At 40.5% G+C, this 18,090-nt stretch overlaps 1 protein-coding gene across 1 annotated transcript; it reads right to left on the bottom strand.

Moving 5' to 3' along the window:
* Positions 1-6,040: 6,040 nt before the first annotated feature.
* On the bottom strand, positions 6,041-17,818 carry LOC124270078 (glycerophosphocholine cholinephosphodiesterase ENPP6-like). Its single transcript, XM_046705099.1, has 5 exons — positions 17,385-17,818; positions 14,712-14,848; positions 12,584-12,937; positions 10,333-10,572; positions 6,041-6,938 (listed from the first exon to the last, which is right to left on the bottom strand). The coding sequence occupies exons 1-5, from the start codon at positions 17,617-17,619 to the stop codon at positions 6,618-6,620; spliced, it is 1,287 nt and encodes a 428-aa protein (XP_046561055.1). The 5' UTR covers positions 17,620-17,818; the 3' UTR covers positions 6,041-6,617.
* Positions 17,819-18,090: the final 272 nt, after the last annotated feature.

Genomic DNA, 18,090 nt, shown 5'->3' with positions numbered 1-18,090 from the left:
GCTTCACACATTGTATCGAACCCGGGTCTTCGGCGTGAACGCGAATGCTTTTACCACTAGGCTACCCCACGACAGAGATTACTTGAACTTTCGATTGCCAACTTTCTCTTTATGTCGAGAAACTTTACATTTCTCATTCTCAATCTCTTCCTTCGATGGTATCGATGGATACCAGGTAGAATGAGATGGTAATATGACTTAACCCTCCAGTATGACATAGTCAGCTTGGGTCGAATACTCCTATTGGGATTGAGAATGCACGGGGTAATAAAGGGCTTTGAATGTCGCGTTGTCGCGCTTTGTTAAAATATTGAGTATACTATGTATAATAACGTTTTACTACACACGCGACAATGCGACATTTTAATGAAAATGAGAGCCACAGTCTACAGAAAACCCACCTATTCTGACCAGTAGGCTACATTCATTTCAACTCCACCCACTCTCCCTAAAACTAAGTCTGGTGTCATCTCAGACCTGACCTAGCGGGCCAAGAACATTAGTTCCAGCAGCCATGATCATGACCAAGAACATGAACTTGATCACCTGCAGCATGGATTTACTAACCTCAACCAGTACACTACTAAATGTTTGTCAAGAGGAAAATCTCGACCACACTCCAGCCAAAAGATAAAAACTGACCACGCCTGAATCTGCAACCTCCCCAGCTAGCCTCGTCAAATTATGTGTCACTTGTTATTCTATTACATGCTGTTGTTAATGTTAATCTGCTGTTTGTCACAACATACTATGTAGATATACTTCTCATTAGATGGTTGTAGTCACTTTTAGCTTGATAATGGTGTAAGAATCTACACTCAAACGTCTCCCTATGCAATAAACAAGACGTTGTTATCCATAAAGTCATGTTTCTCATTATTGATTCACCAACTCCTAGAATGGCGGAACTATAAGTAATTGTTGATTTGAAAGGAAGCATGTAGAAGTTATAAGCTTCCGGGCATTCAAAACTACTTATAATTCAGATGACAACAGAACACATTAAATATGACATACAAAACCCAGCCCGTATATCATTAGTTTATGCCATATACAGTACAACGAGAAATTATTGAGAATTTAAAGATTGTAATTTTTTAAACAATTTTCACTCATTACTCACGTATTAAATGTGAATATTAGCAGAGCAGAACTCCAGATTCAAAGAAAGGTGAACAGTTAGTATTTTGTCAAGTCACCATGGGCAGCAATGCAGGCTTCAATGCGGCGGGGCATACTACTGATCAAAGAAGTTAGAAAGTCGTGGTCCATGCTGTCCCCATATGGGACCACCTCTTCTTTCATTTCAGCAATATTTGTCAGATTTTTCTTATTGACACTTTCCTTCATAAGTCCCCAAACATATTCTATTGGATTTAGGTCAGGGCTATAGCTTGGCCAATCTAATAATGTCATATTTGGGGTCCGAAACCAGGCCTGTGAATGCTTTGAACGATGTTTAGGGTCGTTGTCCTGCTGGAAAATAATTTTTTTTCCATAGAACACGTTAGCAGATGGAAGTAAATGTCCCTCGAGAATATCTGTTTACCGTTCACTGTTCATATTCCCTTCAAATACACAGAGGGGCGTTGCCCCTAACACAGATATGCCACCCCACACGTTAAATTTCGGACTGTACTTTGGGCGCTGATACAAAGGTTTTTCAGTTTGTTTGGTCCAGAATTTCAGTGTATTAGGAAACATCCACACAGAACTTTCATCTGAGAAAATCACATTGTCCCAGTTAAAATTTCTATGCTTTAAGCACCAGTTCAACCTTCGCTCCTTTTGTTCAGGTTTCATGATCGGTGATGGAATTCCTCGACTTTTCTGCCAACCCATTGCATGCAGCTCAGTTCTAATTGTCTCCTTACAGACAGCCATAGTTCCTCTAGTTTTCCTAAGTTTTCTAAAAATACCAAGCCGCCTCCTGTCACCGACAGTCAATTTTCTGGGCCTACCTGCGCCTCCCTGGTGCTCAATTCCACATTCATTTGCAATATTTTTCAAAACACGATAAACAGTGGACAAAGGGATGCCTGTTTTACTTGAAATCACTTTAGCTGATCTGATGTCTTTATTATAATACTCTAAAATCAACTTCCTCTTCTCTGAATCATCTATACTGTGGATCACTGAAAATGTCGTCCGCTAGCAAGTAAACAAAGGGGGGTAACTCTTCACAAACTAATGAAAAAGGATTGACGGAGTTGTCTCTCTTGATGAAACCAATCACTTGATAGCTGTTCAAGGTTGTTTATACTAGAAATCCAATTATACATATTCCTAAAATTCTCAATAATTTCTGGTCATACTATAGATATATGCATGAAACGAATTGAGGATTTAAGATAGGGAATTAGGTTTCGTGAGGTGTTTACCGTATTTCACGGCTTCGAACAACCTTGAAATGAGGTAAAAGAACACATTTGACTAATGTATGCACGGAAATCTACAACGGAGAGCATAAGACGACGCAAGAGCAAATGGCGGCATACACACGCATGCGCATTCTTTCATAATTTTATCGTACGTGCGCAAACAAAATCTTAAAAATGAAAGAGCGACAATGACATCAAAATGTCGTATTGCCGCGTTTTTGTTGGTTACTTCTGAATTTCAAAATTTTAACAAACATGATCAATTATTTTCGATGTTTTGGCAGGGCAGAGATACCCAGGGATTGACCTCAGAACAATAATAAACGTGCATACATATGGGCCTTGAAGGAGGAGCAATGTCTGTGGGTTAAGTAAGAGTCGTTGGTAATTGGTCATACCACGGCTATCTCCCGATACCTATTTCGTTATACTTAATTACTGGCATTTTTGTTGAACATTAATATGAATGAATAGGTCTATGTTTGAAACGAAACGGGATTAAAATATCAATCGATATAGGTACATGTGTATCGCGTATCGTATTGGATTGGGCACAAGTTATGTAACTTATTACCGCCCGCTCCCGTCAGAAACATGAACAATAATGAATGGACGTAATGAATGGACATAATAATATTCGACATGTTATTCATTAATCGAAGCGCTTACTTCGTACAATGTATTTATGCACATGTCTAAAGCTATTTTCATTAATAGTATTTGGCAGGGCAGGGTTGCCGTAAAGAATGGTATCAATGTCTAAGTGAACTTTTGATAGTTCAAATCTTGCTGCTTCAAATCAAAACGGCAGCTGACAGATTTTGGGCAGTTTAAAAAGAAATGGTTAGCATCTTCCACCGGAGCACCACAACTGCAAGCTCTTCTCTATAATAGATTAACACGAAACAGATCTGCACGTAATGAATTACTTAACTTCGTATGTAGTATATTTGTCTTTCTTTAACCAAATAGAAAATATTTTGGAACTTTGTCATTTTCCCCCAGATAACTTTCATTTAAACGATGATAATGAATTTGTACATTTTCTTAAAGAGGAGAGAGCATTCCATAAACTTGCAGAATCATAAATAAATGACTTTTGGAGAACTGAGGTGCGAAATTTAGGAATCGCAAGTTGTATCCGGAAATGGTTTCAGTAAAAGGTGGAAGTAAATCTATCAGGTAATCAGGAGCTTGCATATAACCAATTTTGTAGAATGTACAGAGTGTTCTTTGTGTTCGTCTAACTTTCAATGGTGACCAACCAGTTTCACTTTATAAACTTTATCTTGAAGCGAATTTAGACAATCCGGTAACATTCTTGCTGCTTCAAGTTGTAACATTTCAAGTTTATCACAAATAAAGCTAGGGCATTAATGGGTAAAACAAGGACTGGTCTATGGAATGTGTCAGGGTGGGGTACTTCATGCTTAACTGCGGCATGGTATCTCAGTGTCTCAGTGGGCTTGCACTATAAAACCAGCTTAAGTCTGGGCTAATACAAACAGCCACACATACACACGAATGCACGTTGTCATATGAGAGAAATATTCTTAAGTACGACGTTAGACCCCATTTCACCTCACCTGACCTCTTTATCACCACCCCTTAACATACCGTATGGGTAGCCCCATACACGTCCATGGAGCGTCATTGTTGATTTTGATGGTTTTCAAGGTCAAAGAATATGTTGGCATCACCCCACTTCATACTTTGCTAGCAAGGCTCATCCGACAGTGTTGTAGAGACATCATACTGAAACGAATTGTTGCCACGTTTGCAAGGGATGTGGTCCGCGCCATAAAGCTGGAATATTGCTGGGTGCGGCGTAAAACGGAACTCATCATCTTTTATTGGTAAGTTCCACGACGTTGTAGTTCACCTGGATATGAAGTCATTGACAACAAACACTTGTTCTATTTGATTTAAACATATTTATTCAAGAGAATGGATTGGGTACAAGTTGTGCCAACTTAGTGAAACCCTCTCCTATTTACAGTGCTTACATGCAAAAGTGAAACAAACTATATGTACAGGGATAGAAAGATATATACGAAATGATATATACAATACAATGAATACATGAATTATTTAGATCATACACATTATATCCAATCACTGAACCTTTTGGAATTTGATATATATTTTTGAACTTCTTTAAAAATGTTAATATTGTTCTATAAACGTGCTGTCAGAAGTGATGTTCAAACAGTTTCAACAGAAGCTGTGACTTGGTCTTACAGTATACATGACACCTATTGCTTAGAGGGGGCGGTGGGGTAGCCTAGTGGTTAAAGCGTTCGCTCGTCACGCCGAAGACCCGGGTTCGAATCCCCACAAGGGTACAATGTGTGAAGCCCATTTCTGGTATTCCCCGCCGTGATGTTGCTGGAATATTGCTAAAAGCGGCGTAAAACCAAACTCAGTCAGTCAGTATTGCTTAGAGATGAGTGAGTGAATGAGTTAAAATTTAAAGTCACGTTGGCAATATTTCAGCCATATCGTGACTAAAACAAGTGTTTAACTTCATCATAATACATGTAAATCACTAAAAACCTGCCAACGAAGGACAGTAAAACCAACTAGAATATCACAGACACAAAAAATAAAACTAGTTGCTTAGAGATGAAATCGCGCGATTGCTTAGAGATGAAATGGCGCGATTGCTTAGAGCTGTAATTCCTCAAAACCAGACATACCCTCCTTTTGTTGCACCTTTAGAAATGAGATCAAACAAGACAACAATACACATTGTTTATTTCTTTAGATATACTTGAGTCAGTCATAACAGTAAACTATAAAATGTTCATTGAATTTCATACAAAATATGTCACCCTGTTTAACCAAGATATATTTTTTTTAAATCAGTGGGCGGTGAAATGAGTATTCTCTCCATTAAGATATCTCTCATCTGAAGACAACATATTAACATTCAGAATGCTTTTTAAAGATGTATAAAGGATTCCAAACAATGTCAATGAAATGGACTGACGGCGGTAAAACACGAGTCGCGTTCCAACAGTGACAGCAGTCTTAATGCGTCCGGATAGACGAGAGTGCACCTTGATGGATGCGACACCATCGTCACGAAACAAAGACTGTTATTCTAAAATGAATGTGGCATATTGTAATGTTACTAAGGTTCGTATCCTTATGCATACGAGACAAAATTTCTCCTTGGATTTGTAAATATTAAAGCGAGGGCATTTTGCCATGCATTTTTGAGATAAACTTAACATGGCATCAATAATGGAGGAATAGCCAACTACAACTGATGTACCCACTTAGACGAGAAACAATAGGCTAGCATCCCCTTTATCTCTTTCATACTGACATATGTGCAGAGAGATGGGAGTGACGGAAACTCGCCACATGATTGCATTTGAGGACGGAGGACTTGCAACTTTCCCCTTACTTCGAGCCTTAAGCTACAGCCTTTCGTTTCACATTTTTCTAGGTATAACCGATCATACTCTTCCCATGAAGATAACAAAGATTGTCACATAGCTCACAAGTCGTTTGATTATATCACTCGGAGACTGCAAAAACAGACAAAAAAGACGTTTCAAGGTGGTCAAGAGATTTCCGAATTTTGCATGTGATTTTGACACAATTGTCAAATGGAAATGGCTGTGTAAGATATTTAGATTTTAATATACTTTTGTGTGTTTCTTTTTCATCCGTTTCTTTTCTATTTCTGCTCCGGTATGAAGTGTTTCGCCCTGATTGTTGTCGGAGGAGAACATTATCGATCGATAATAGAAGAGACATAACTCTTGATGATTAAAAACGAACTTCAGATGATTATTTTTTAAAATCTGCCGTCGTCGTTTAGAATATATCTTTTGGGCAGATCTTTTCCCACTTCATCGATGAAAAATAGCATATTCTACAAAGACAAAAATGATAAAAAGAACTTTCATTGATAATTGCTGAATTCGCCATGTGAGTTGGATTTCAAGGTCAAGGTCAAGGTCGTCCATACTACCTGTTGGAACAGGATGAGATGGATTCATACTAACCCGTGAATCTCTAGAACACGGTTGCATATGTATTTGCTGTAAGCTAATCGAAAGTCCTATTTTTTCACTATCCACGTGCGGAAAAAATGTGTTGAAAAAGTAAAATATATATTCTCCGGAAAACTACAATATTTTTTAACTTTAATCGTCTGAATGCATCTTCGTTAATTATTATGTGAGATATGTCTGTTAAGTGTGTTCAGGTTAAATATATCTACAGTATAAGGTAGGCAAAGATTGTGAATACAAACAAACACTCGAAAAGCAGTACTGGCGCATTACTTGGAGACCCGGAAACTGGAGGCGTATCTTGGATGAAGGCATTGACACGGGCCAGACTTCCGTTGTTCGGCGCTGGTTTAATGTTGAGCAGTTTACAAACAAGAGGGTAGATGTCGACATTCTGGATTGGATCTGACGTTAGGTTGGCCTTGAAGTTGGGTCCCCTAGCCAGGAATATTGGCTTCATAGACATCAATGCGTTGTCGTAACCGTGGGTGGCTTTTAGTGTACTTTTGGCCTTTCTGGTCTTGTTCTGAAAATATATGAGAAGAAATTGGAAATATGAGTGAGTGAGGTGGGTTTAACGCCGCTTCGGACAATGTCAGTTGTGTCACGGTTTGTCCGCAGGATATGGGATGGTAGCCCGAAAAGATTCAGTTCTCACATATTCGCGAAGCCCATAAACACGTATGTGGTACAGACAAATCCGGACTAAACGGGATTAGAACCCACAACCATAGGTTTCCTGCGTGTCCAAGGGAGGCAACTCTTCCAGCTAATAACAGCGCCTCATATTTATATTTACTGTCACCATGGCAGATGTTAAAGCAATCGAATCTGGTACCAATGGTTCAAGAAGTGACATTGTTTATGAAATAATTACTGACTGACTGATTTTGGTTTTACGCCGCTTTTAGCACTATTCCAGCAACATCACGGCGGGGACCCGGGTCCCGTTTAACCATTAGAACCCAACGTCCCCTTTATGAAATAATAAAGCTGGAAACATATCTGAACTGAAAGTATATTACTTGTGATTTTGTGCGGATTCCAACTTATGTTGGGCTTCATGGCAATGAGATAGCAGACCAACTTCTGGCGAAATCTGGCTTGCAACCTCATTAAGTAACGACATCGGAATTCAGACCGTAACCAAGCGATTTTGACTACATATTGGTAAAATCGTTCACCTCAAGTTGTGGGATGCTGGAACTGCTGGGACTGCTGGCCGACACAACGTACTCAGTTTTTCCTCATGTAAAATCAAATTGGATTATTCGTCGACGTAAGAAAGGTGAAGCGGTCATAATCACTATACTTCGTCTTGGACACTGTGGTTTAAATGCCTACCACAGTGTCACAGATAAAGAGGCCTCTCCCGTATGTACACATCGTGGCGGAAATACTCCTAAATGCCCAGGCCACAATCATAACAGATTATATTTAAGAAGTGCAGTACTTGAGAAGGAAAGCTCATTTTCTCTAAGTACACTTCTGGACCCAAATATTTTATGGTTCCATTCAGCGGGCAATATTAAACTTCGTGTCTGCATCCGTAGAATTTGATATATACTGAACCGCAAAAGAAACGCCACATCGATAGAGGTGTCTTAAAGCACACACTTTAATTTAAAATTTAAAACAGTCAAAACGGAGGATTGAGTTTAAACTTGACAATTATGGTTAACCCATTTTGGGAATCACATTTAGAGTTCACACAAACAAAATCACCAAATATGGTACCATTAGGATGACTCAAAGTCAGTATGGTGTGTGGCCTCCATGGGTATCGATGACGGCCTTGCGTCATCTGTATATGGAATGAATTATCCGGTTTATGAAGGCCATAGGCACTTGGGTTCCATACTCTGCGAAATGCCTGATCGAGTCCTGCCCAGTTGTCGGTCTTGGTTGAAGGTCATTCAGTCTTCTTTGAATCTCGTCCCACAGGCGTTCTATTGGACTTAAATCCGGACTGAGGCCATTGAAGGGTTTGGATGCTATGAAGTCCAATGTTGCTCTGGCAGTGTGGCCAATAGCGTTGTCTTGCTGGAAGGTGTGATTTCTGTGACGTCAAAAATGTGGTACAACGTGGGGACTTATGACTTGGTCAATATAGCGAGCAGCTGTCACGCCGTTCCCTCGTCCTGGACCGAGATTCGGTCCAGGTTCAGACTGACTGCATCCTACACCATGACGTTTGGATCACCCCAAGAGTCTCTCTCAACAATACACTCATTGGAACACCGTTCCCCACGCCTGTTCCATACTCACTCTGCCATCGGCTGTCGAAACACAATATCGCCTTTCATCAGAAAAAAGCACAGTTCTCCATTGTCGATAACGCCGATGCTGAGTTACCCATTGCAGTCGGTTTTGGTGGTGACGAGCGATGAGGACAAGACCAAACGTCAACGCACTGTATCGACACTAACGGGTCTTTTATGAGCCTCAATGTGCTGTTTCCGTCGCTCTGGTGAAGCGATCCTGCAGATGGTTGCGCACCATCTGTCGGTCTTAACGTTGTGATGTTACTGAAAGTCCACTGCGTAGATGGTCCAACATGAACATTAAAATGATTTGCTACCCTCCGTGCAGTCTGGCCAACTTGCAATCGTCCCAAGGCTTGGTTCCTCCGATCTCTCGTAAGTCGTAGCATGGCGACTGTGTCAAAACAAGAATGATTTCAGGCGAGCTTGGGACTCGCTTTCAGTGGTAGGGTTGTCACGATATGCACGTACATTTTCATTTTCACGAATGTTATACGGAACCTTTTACCACGTCTGCCTTTTAAGTGTGTTGGGTCCATATGTGCTTTTTCATCAGAAAAATGTTGGTAATAACTGTCAATCTGTATTGAAAACATGTTAACACAACAGTACAATCATAAAACCCACCATCATTTAAGAACAAAAATTTTGCAATTTGTTCTGAAAGGTGACGTTTCTTTGCGGACCAGCATACAATTTGATAAACACTTATAAGGTCTGTATTGACTTTTAAACCACTTTATCGGTTTCTCTCTTTCTGACGGTCTGCTTTTTTATTGAACGAGTTCTTACTTTTAGAAATGAAATAGTAACTACTTGCGGTTTTAAAGTATAAACTAAATTATGAAGCGGATTGGTTAATCATCTCATTTGCATTACTCTCTTTGTTCTTGTTTTAGGTGGCCCTTTAATCCAAATACCATACCCAACGGCGCCTCAGACGACCGGAACATCCTTATTAATGCCACCAGCCACAACTCCACGCTTGTTCTTGATGGCCGAGAAACATGTATAGAACAGAGCTCGTAACAGAGATGAAGCTGGTTTAACTTAGGAGGGTAACTTGGTTTTGTTTTTGGTTGTTTGCCGAGCGCCAAGCAGGGACCAACAAGTTTTTTATTATATATTTCAAGTGTTATGTAGAACATACAAAGATAACGTCAGGGAAAGCTGACGCTTGTCCGTTTACTGCAATATCAAATATAAGAAAACAAATTCTTCCCAATCAACTATAATGATAATCCAAAATACACACTTATATTAATGTCACACCATTTGGGGTTCTACTGAAGGTTTCTCCAGTCTTTTATAGTGGGAGTGTAACAAAGGTCGTTATGCGCTGGGAAGGAGCGGGCATGAAGGTATGATTATTTATCCTTCTGTGATCAGGGACTTACTCATTGACCACCTCTGCTCAGATATGATAAATACGTGCATGACCAGTGACTTACAATGGTTATCTGCCCTCCCCCATCTGCTATGGTGAACATCTGTATGACCCATGCACTTGTTTGGTCAGTACAGTGGCTATCTCCCCTTCCATGATGAATTTATGTATAACCCATCTACATGGACAAATAACATACAGTAGTTATCTCCCCTTCCTTCGTGACATGCAAGCACCATCTACGTGTACATCTATGACCTGTGACTTACAGTGGTTAACTGCCATCCCTCATCCGCTATGATGATAATGGGCATGATCCTTCTGTTGTCCTGGTAATGGAGACGTTCTGGAACATCCTCCTTCTTGTACACTGTGATGTGTTCCACTCCAGCCAGACTCTGTATAATGGCGTCGTCCTGGCCCTCTACCGGCAGAATATGCATCATGGGGCCGTAAATCGGGACACGATCGACCTTCGTCATGTCCACGTAATCGGTAATATCCACAACCTTAAAGATAATAAATTTTCTCTCATCAAATATCATGTTTGAAAATATTTCAGCGAATGGTACTTAAATTCGATGAGATAAACAACGTGCCATACGTCTGTTCATTGTTCTATTTATTTTAATAGTTCACAACAGATCCAGGAATTTTCAAAGGGGCTGGGGGTCCACGAATTCCCTGGCTTGCCAAACATTGTTCTTATTTATTTTAATAGTACACACACACACACACACACACACACACACGGATCCGGCTTAGTGCCAGTTTTAACAATATTCCAGTTACATCACAGTATGTCATGCTTGATACATTATGGCAAAACCCAAGAACATGGCTATGCGGTACAGGGAAACAGATCTGGACACATGTCCATAACACGTACTGACTCTAGTGAGTGAGTGAGTGAGATTGTCCGCAATATTCCAGCAATATCACGACGGGGACACCTGAAATGGGCTTCACACATTTCACCCATGTGAGGAATCAAACCCGGGTCTTCAGCGTCATGAGCGAACGCTTGTACCGGGTTTAGAAAATCCACAAAACAAAATCAGACTTGTTTAGGTTTAAACTTATACCACTTCATCACTGATACCGTCATATAAGGTGTGATAATAATTATATATATTTGCACTGAAGCATTGGCGAAGGCTGCAGGAGCCATGACATTATGTATACAGGACAAAAATAGTTAAGGATATATGTAAATTTTGAAACTTTGAATACTGATCTATTTATTCTTTGACACACTGATAAAATATCAATTATAAAAATACCAATATCCCTAACTTATTTTGTCCAGTATACTTGCTCATTCGAACAAAGGTGCCAATTTCTGGTGTCCCCGCCTTGATATTGTAGAATATTGCGAAAAGCGGCATAAAACCATACTCACTCACTCCATCAAAGGAAAAACGCCAATTCAAGACAAATTCATTCAAATCCATTCATTCAAGTGTCCCCGAAAATGCTTGCTTCAAGACGATATTTATGTTGTCTTCCACATGTTCACAAATAGTCCTCAGGGAAAATTCAGCGGTCGAGGTCTCACGGTTGAAAACTTATGGAAAGAAATTGTTGCAGTAAAAGTTGCTTAAATATTATCAAGGTATACATTACTAAACTTGATGTAAACAGTCCTTGGGAATCCTTAGTTAAGAAAAACCGAATTATATACATCAGGTTTGTCAGTTTTAGGGAGGGTTACCTCAACATATACGGAATATTATACACACATGTTAAATAACAACCCGTAACACATCAAACGTCAACTGCATTTATGTCAAAGGCCTAGGTTACCTTACCCGTGAAGACCGGGGTTAGAATTGATCTTCAGTAACCCATGATTGTCGTAAGAGCGACTAAGGGGATCGGGTGGTCAGACTCGATGTCTTGGTTGACGCATCGTCATTGTATCCCAATTGCGTAGATCGATGCTCGTGCTGTTGATCACTGAATTGTCTGGTCAGACTCGATTATTTACACACCGCCGCCATATAGGCCTTTGAAAGGCATTTAGAAGTAATACACATAAGGAAAAGAGTTGGGTTTTTTCACCTAATGAAGGAGTAAGGATATACTCCGAAACGTTGTGTATATTCATAATAAAGAAGTTGACATCCATAAAAACTCTCTTTGGCCGTCATATAGCTGGAATATTGCTGAGTGTGGCGTAATCAACAATTAATCAATTAAAATCAATCTAGGATACTTACCCCCTGACATGGCGATGCCATGTCTGTAGACGTTAAGGTCATCTTTGGGGTTCTGTTAAACCTGGATTTATCAATCATTTATAGTTATCGTTACTATATATTCCGAAAAAAACACCCTTTTCCTTGAGGTCTTCATCGGGCATGATATTTTATTATCACTTGGTTTTCGAGCAGAATATATGAGAGGGAATTCGCCCATCTCTGCTCGGTGGCGATATACTGAAATCGTCATCAGTTACGTCATCAACACGCATACCTTTTGAAACGTAGGATCTGTCTACGGTAACACGCGACTTACCTTATTGATGTTATCCACTTCAACCATTCCATGGTCACTGGTAACGATGACGTTGACTTCATTTTCCAGATCATTCTCCTTCATCTTCTGCACGAGGTAACCAAGGATTTCATCCATGTACATGACCTTGTCCCTGACCTCTTGTGATTCTGGCCCAAAGCTGTGTCCAGTTTTATCGGGTTCTGGGTAATACAGAGTGGCAAGTTGGATATTTTGGTTCTTGAACCAGTCAACGACGGTGTCAATTCGCTCCTTATAAGGCGTGTTGTCCGTATAGGGGTACCAGTAGTCAGGTCGTACACCTTGAATCTCAGCCTCGCTGCCAGGCCAAAAGTATGTCCCAGCCTTCAAACCCTTCAAAATAAATAAAACCCTTCAGAACAAAAGCATTGTTAACAATATTTTGGCTGTGCCAAGGCGCACTGCACATGCCGGTCAGAGATGCCATAAAATGTCCCGAGATGGGATTCGAACCAGGGACCTTCTAATCCAAAGTCGGACGCCTTGTCCACATGACCAAAGAGGTTAGCCCCGTCAGCAAAGGATGTCATCTGACGGATGACTCCACGCCCTGCTAGACTTGCATGAAGCTCACGGGTTATGCCCGTGAAAGATGAAGGTTCATAATCGGTACCAATTTGGGACTCGAACTTAAGACTTCGTACTTCATACTAGTTATGTTAACACTTACACTGTTTGCTCTTTGTTGTAGTTACCTTAATAAGACGTCAAAGTGGTGGATGTTGTTTTGGATTGACCGTGTTTTATTGGATGTTTTACAATCACATTTCATGACGGTATTCTCTTAATATCACTCAGCCTTTAGAAATCTTAGCCGTGAACATTAGCAACTGGCGTAAATGAACATTAAAGGAAGGTATCCACATCAAACGGTCTAAACCTGAGCTGAATAGGGACCAGGGTGTCTTCCTTCCCAATGCCCGGTGCATTAACCAATTTCCTTCCAACAATGAGACCGCCTCCGTGGTGTAGTGGTTAGAGCGTCCGCCCGGAGAGCGGAAGGTCGCGGGTTCGATCCCCGACCGCGTCATACCAAAAGACGTTAAAATATGGCACTTGTTGGTCCCTGTCTGGCGCTCGGCATTAATGGGTACAACAAGGACTGGTCGGCTCGGAGTCAGTATAATGTGTCTGAGTGGGGTATTCATGCTTCACTGCGGCATGGTCTCTCAGTGGGCTAGCACTATAAAACCAGCTTCAGTCTGGGCTAGTACAAGCAGCCGCACATACACATACACGCGCATGCACGTCGTCATATGAGCGAAATATTCTCAAGTACGACGTTAAACCCAATTTCACCTCACCTCACCTTATAACAATGGTGTTTACCAACCATGCTGTACATCCCAATCACCTAATATCTATCACTGTATACCCTTTACTGGCTTCCATTTATGGCCATTCACCCTATGTAAACATGTTGTACAAACATTATGTACATGTATACCCTATTTAAGTTTTTAATTCTCTCACTAATCTATTGTAAAAACAACTCTGTTGCTTCATGTACATACTATATATACCTCTGTAACTATTGGCTGTCATTCACCTGATGAAGGGACAAGTATTAGCACAGAAACGCCATGTGTAAATAATAAAAGACGTTGCACATCCATATCCATATCAAGTGTCTTGTATTACCCTACCAACTTCTAAATGCCTATCAAACATCTGACCCAGCCTTTACCTACCCTGACTGTACGTATTTCTTAATGGCCACCAAACTCTATATTAAACTATAAATATACAACTTAAAAGAAGGAAGGGTGGGATCTGTGTGTGTGCGTGCGTGCGTGCGTGCGGATGTGTGTTGTTACCCAAGTGGATAAGGCATTCGCTCGTCACGCCGAAGACCCGGGTTCGATTCACCACATGGGTACAACATGTGAAGCCTATTTCTGGTGTCCTCCGCCGTGATATTACTGGAATATTGCTAAAAAGCGGCGTAAAACTAAACTCACTCACTCACTTAAAGGACGTTTCAACTAGAAAACAAAACAAAACAACGAAATTCGATAAAATTTTCTGTGACCTTACTCATGTCCTGTTTATTAACAGGAAACAAAGAAGAAGTAGTAGAAGATAGGATTTTAACTACTGAGTATACCTGCTTCTTGGCCGTGACCCACAGTGGTTCTCCTCCGTTCCACCACCGAGTCTCCTTGGTGCCCAGGTTGAAGCTGGCATTGAACACGGGGTCGTACATGTAGTTACCAACAATTCCATGACTCTCCTCCCACAGACCTGACAACCAAACCAAGGTAATCCTTATATATTTAGCTTAGATAAGTAGCCTGAAATCACTGCTTTACTGAGTGACGATAAACGTAATCCATCCATGACACTGATACGTCTTAGATCTACCATGTACTGACAAAATGCCTTTTGTTCTCAGCGGTTCAACTGCTCCCAATACACTACTAAAAGGCGGCAAACCAATTATGTAATAAATGAATGAATTTATATTGCTTTAATTTACGCCCTGTCACTAATTTTCAAGCTTTCGCGGCAACCAATTATGTAAGATCTTTCCCGCTTTTTACTGGAACTACGAGCATGTATCTGTGCGAAATACGCACCATGTCGGAAAACGCACGTAAAATCCCCAAATCATCATCGTCATCATCATCATCATCATTATCATCATCGCAAAGCAAGCATGGCATGGTACCACTGCTTGGAGGAGCAAAATGTTACTCACAAGCAAGCTACAAGGGAACATATGTTATAGAGAAAGAGAAAATATTTTTATTTGTGTGTCACATGTTATATATAAAACATACATAGACTTAAAACATTCAATAAAATATAACATCCGGCCATATGGCCTATGAGACACAAGGCACTATATTATATCTAAAACAGATAGTAGTAAATAAGATATATTATTATCATGTTATATATATTTGAGATTACACTTTCTCAGTTACTATTACATGTTATATTTAACAGCTTTTAGAACGTCACTGGGCATTCATTCGGCTTGGCGTTATATATCACGTGATACCCATGTGATGTCGATGACGGGTCACGTGCATTACACAGTCGTGTAACACGTGATACTTTTGAGGCGAGGGGGTGACTCGTCAAGTCATTCAGTGAGAGTTAGTTCATATGAATAAACTCGAATTCCAGCCAAGGCCTACATAGAGCACACCTTATTGGTATAATGGCAAGTCGTCTAGCTATATGCTGGACTAAGTGAGAGTATGTTTTCTGTTATTCGGACCCTGGAAAAGCAGTTAGACAGGATAGGTGACCTGTTGGATGTAAAACTCATTGTAATGTAGATGTGGAAGAGGGCTGAACGATCTGTAAGACCTGTTACAATACAATCTGTAGACGATATAAAAAGTAGACAAAACAGTTGAATGAAACAAAATGTTTGCCAAATTCAATAACCTATCTACGCTTGACGACTGTATGAAATATTAAAGTCACTCTTGTCAAGATAGGCAATCATCCTTCACAATATACAATTTTGTCCCCGGAAAATCAATGCTGATTCTTGCACCACCTTACTACACATTGAACATTGTGTGTATATATACCCCCTTTATGCAATGTAGTAGTTAAGATATACAAGGCAGAATGTTTACCCCCGTTAAATGTATGTATGGGTTTAAGTTCACTGTAGCTGCTTGTACGGGTTTATTAGTTTCATAAGTTGAGCCCGGATGTGAATGGGGCTGATGTCACAAGTTGTCGACACTGTCAGAATTCCCAAATGGTTGTATTTACATAATAAACCTTTAAGCTGACGGAGATGAAGGGACGGTGTGCACCTGAACATACAGCACACAACTAGGTCACACGGACTGACTTTACCTGCTGTGGGCGATATTCATACTCATTTGTTTGTCCTCCAGCTCATCCCGGTAACATATACACACATCGAGACATCCAGACCCCGGCGAGAATCTCCCAGTATAGGAAGGTGGGTGAGTTAGTATGTATTTTCAAAACTGCAGTATTTCAAGCATATCGTGACTAAAACAAGTAATACATGAATAAAACATCTATACTATAAAACAAAGGACAGTAAAAACACTAGAGTATCACAGATCTATTTTTTAAACTAGTAAATATGTATATATTTAAATATTGTTATGTATAACAAAACCAGTATAAAGATGGGCTATAGACCACCAGCAGACAAAGTTAGCACATATAGAAAGGCTTTAACATCTCTGCCCAACATGAGCGACACCTCTTAACCCGGTATACCGTCATCCCGGAAAAATCCCGTGTACTCTATGAAAATATATACTGCTATGTCTCTAATCTTGATTTCACTGGCAGTGGAACATTCCAAGTGCATAAATGGTGAGTGAGTTGACACTGAAGGTGGGAGGGTGGGTATGATAATGATAATAATAAAAAGAAATGTATCCCAACTATTAGAGGTCGATTGGGGAGAAACAAATGATGCGGCAATGATATCCTTGATGAAATTGAACATTAGTTAGGGAAATAGTGATAGGGGTGGCGATACGTTACATATACATGGAACTGAGAAGTTATCAAAATCTGATAGTCCTAAGTCTGAATCAAAGTCCCCGAACAGTATTATATTCCCTTCCACCCAGCCCAGAATCCCCTATCATATTGGGGACGGTTCTTCACTTGAAAAGGCATTAATTGTTCTGTCAAAATGATATACATGTATATATATTCAGAGACTAAGGATAAGTTTATCTTAAGACATCCCCCTCCCCCCTCCCCAGCCGCCTAACTCCACACACCCCTCCAACCCCAGTCAACAGTCCAGCAGCCTTACCTGTAACAATGGTATAATGATTAGGAAAGGTGAGAGTTGGGAAGCTGGCGTTCATGTATGTGGCCCGTACTCCCCCGTCTCCGAACATGTGGAAATGTGGCGTCGAGGATGCGTTGTTGAGATAATCCCACCGGAATCCATCCATGGACACGAGAAGCAGTTTGTTTTTGAAGTCATCAGCTGCTGTCCACACAGTCAGGAGAATAAGGATAGCTGCGATCTGGACAGACAACATGGCGGCAGATAAGGTTCTGTGAACCACTACCTTGTAATGTCCTTGTAAGCGTATGATTTACAGCCCTTTGCCTGCCATATCCCGGTCCCCCGAATGCGTATTTGCAATTCGGATGTATGACCTGTTGGATATATTCGTATTCATGATCTGGGCCTTTAAAGTGACACTGGTGGAAACACGATAACATACACAAGAAAACTTTATGGTTGTACGAACGTGCACTATGTCTTTAGTACATAATGCGCAAAGTATACAGTGTTTACTTTCTGAAGAGGCTGGGCATAAATACAAATGTTTAAATGTTTTTCACACGAGTTAACTCAAATTGCCTGGGGAATGAAAGGAGCGTTCGTGCTAGGCGCAATTCACTGAGCACTGTTGAGAGTCTTTCACACGACAGAAAACTGTTATGTTGATTTGAATCCCGGTTCGTTCCGGTTCGTTCCGGTTCGTTCGAGGTTTGTCCGGACT

Source organism: Haliotis rubra, unplaced genomic scaffold (genome assembly GCF_003918875.1).
Source record: "Haliotis rubra isolate DU_JTF1 unplaced genomic scaffold, ASM391887v1 Scf1498, whole genome shotgun sequence".
NCBI lineage: Eukaryota > Metazoa > Mollusca > Gastropoda > Lepetellida > Haliotidae > Haliotis > Haliotis rubra.
The sequence above is the reverse complement of the archived record's forward strand: the minus strand, read 5'-3'. Positions and strand labels throughout refer to the sequence as shown.

Excerpts from the sequence above, each read along its gene's own strand:
- LOC124270078 (XM_046705099.1), bottom strand. The coding sequence starts at position 17,619 with ATGTTGTCTGTCCAGATCGCAGCTATCCTTATTCTCCTGACTGTGTGG. Across the intron at positions 12,938-14,711 it reads GGGTCACGGCCAAGAAGCAG|GGTTTGAAGGCTGGGACATA; the intron begins GTATACTCAGTA and ends TTTATTTTGAAG. Across the intron at positions 10,573-12,583 it reads AAGTGGATAACATCAATAAG|GTTGTGGATATTACCGATTA; the intron begins GTAAGTCGCGTG and ends ATTATCTTTAAG.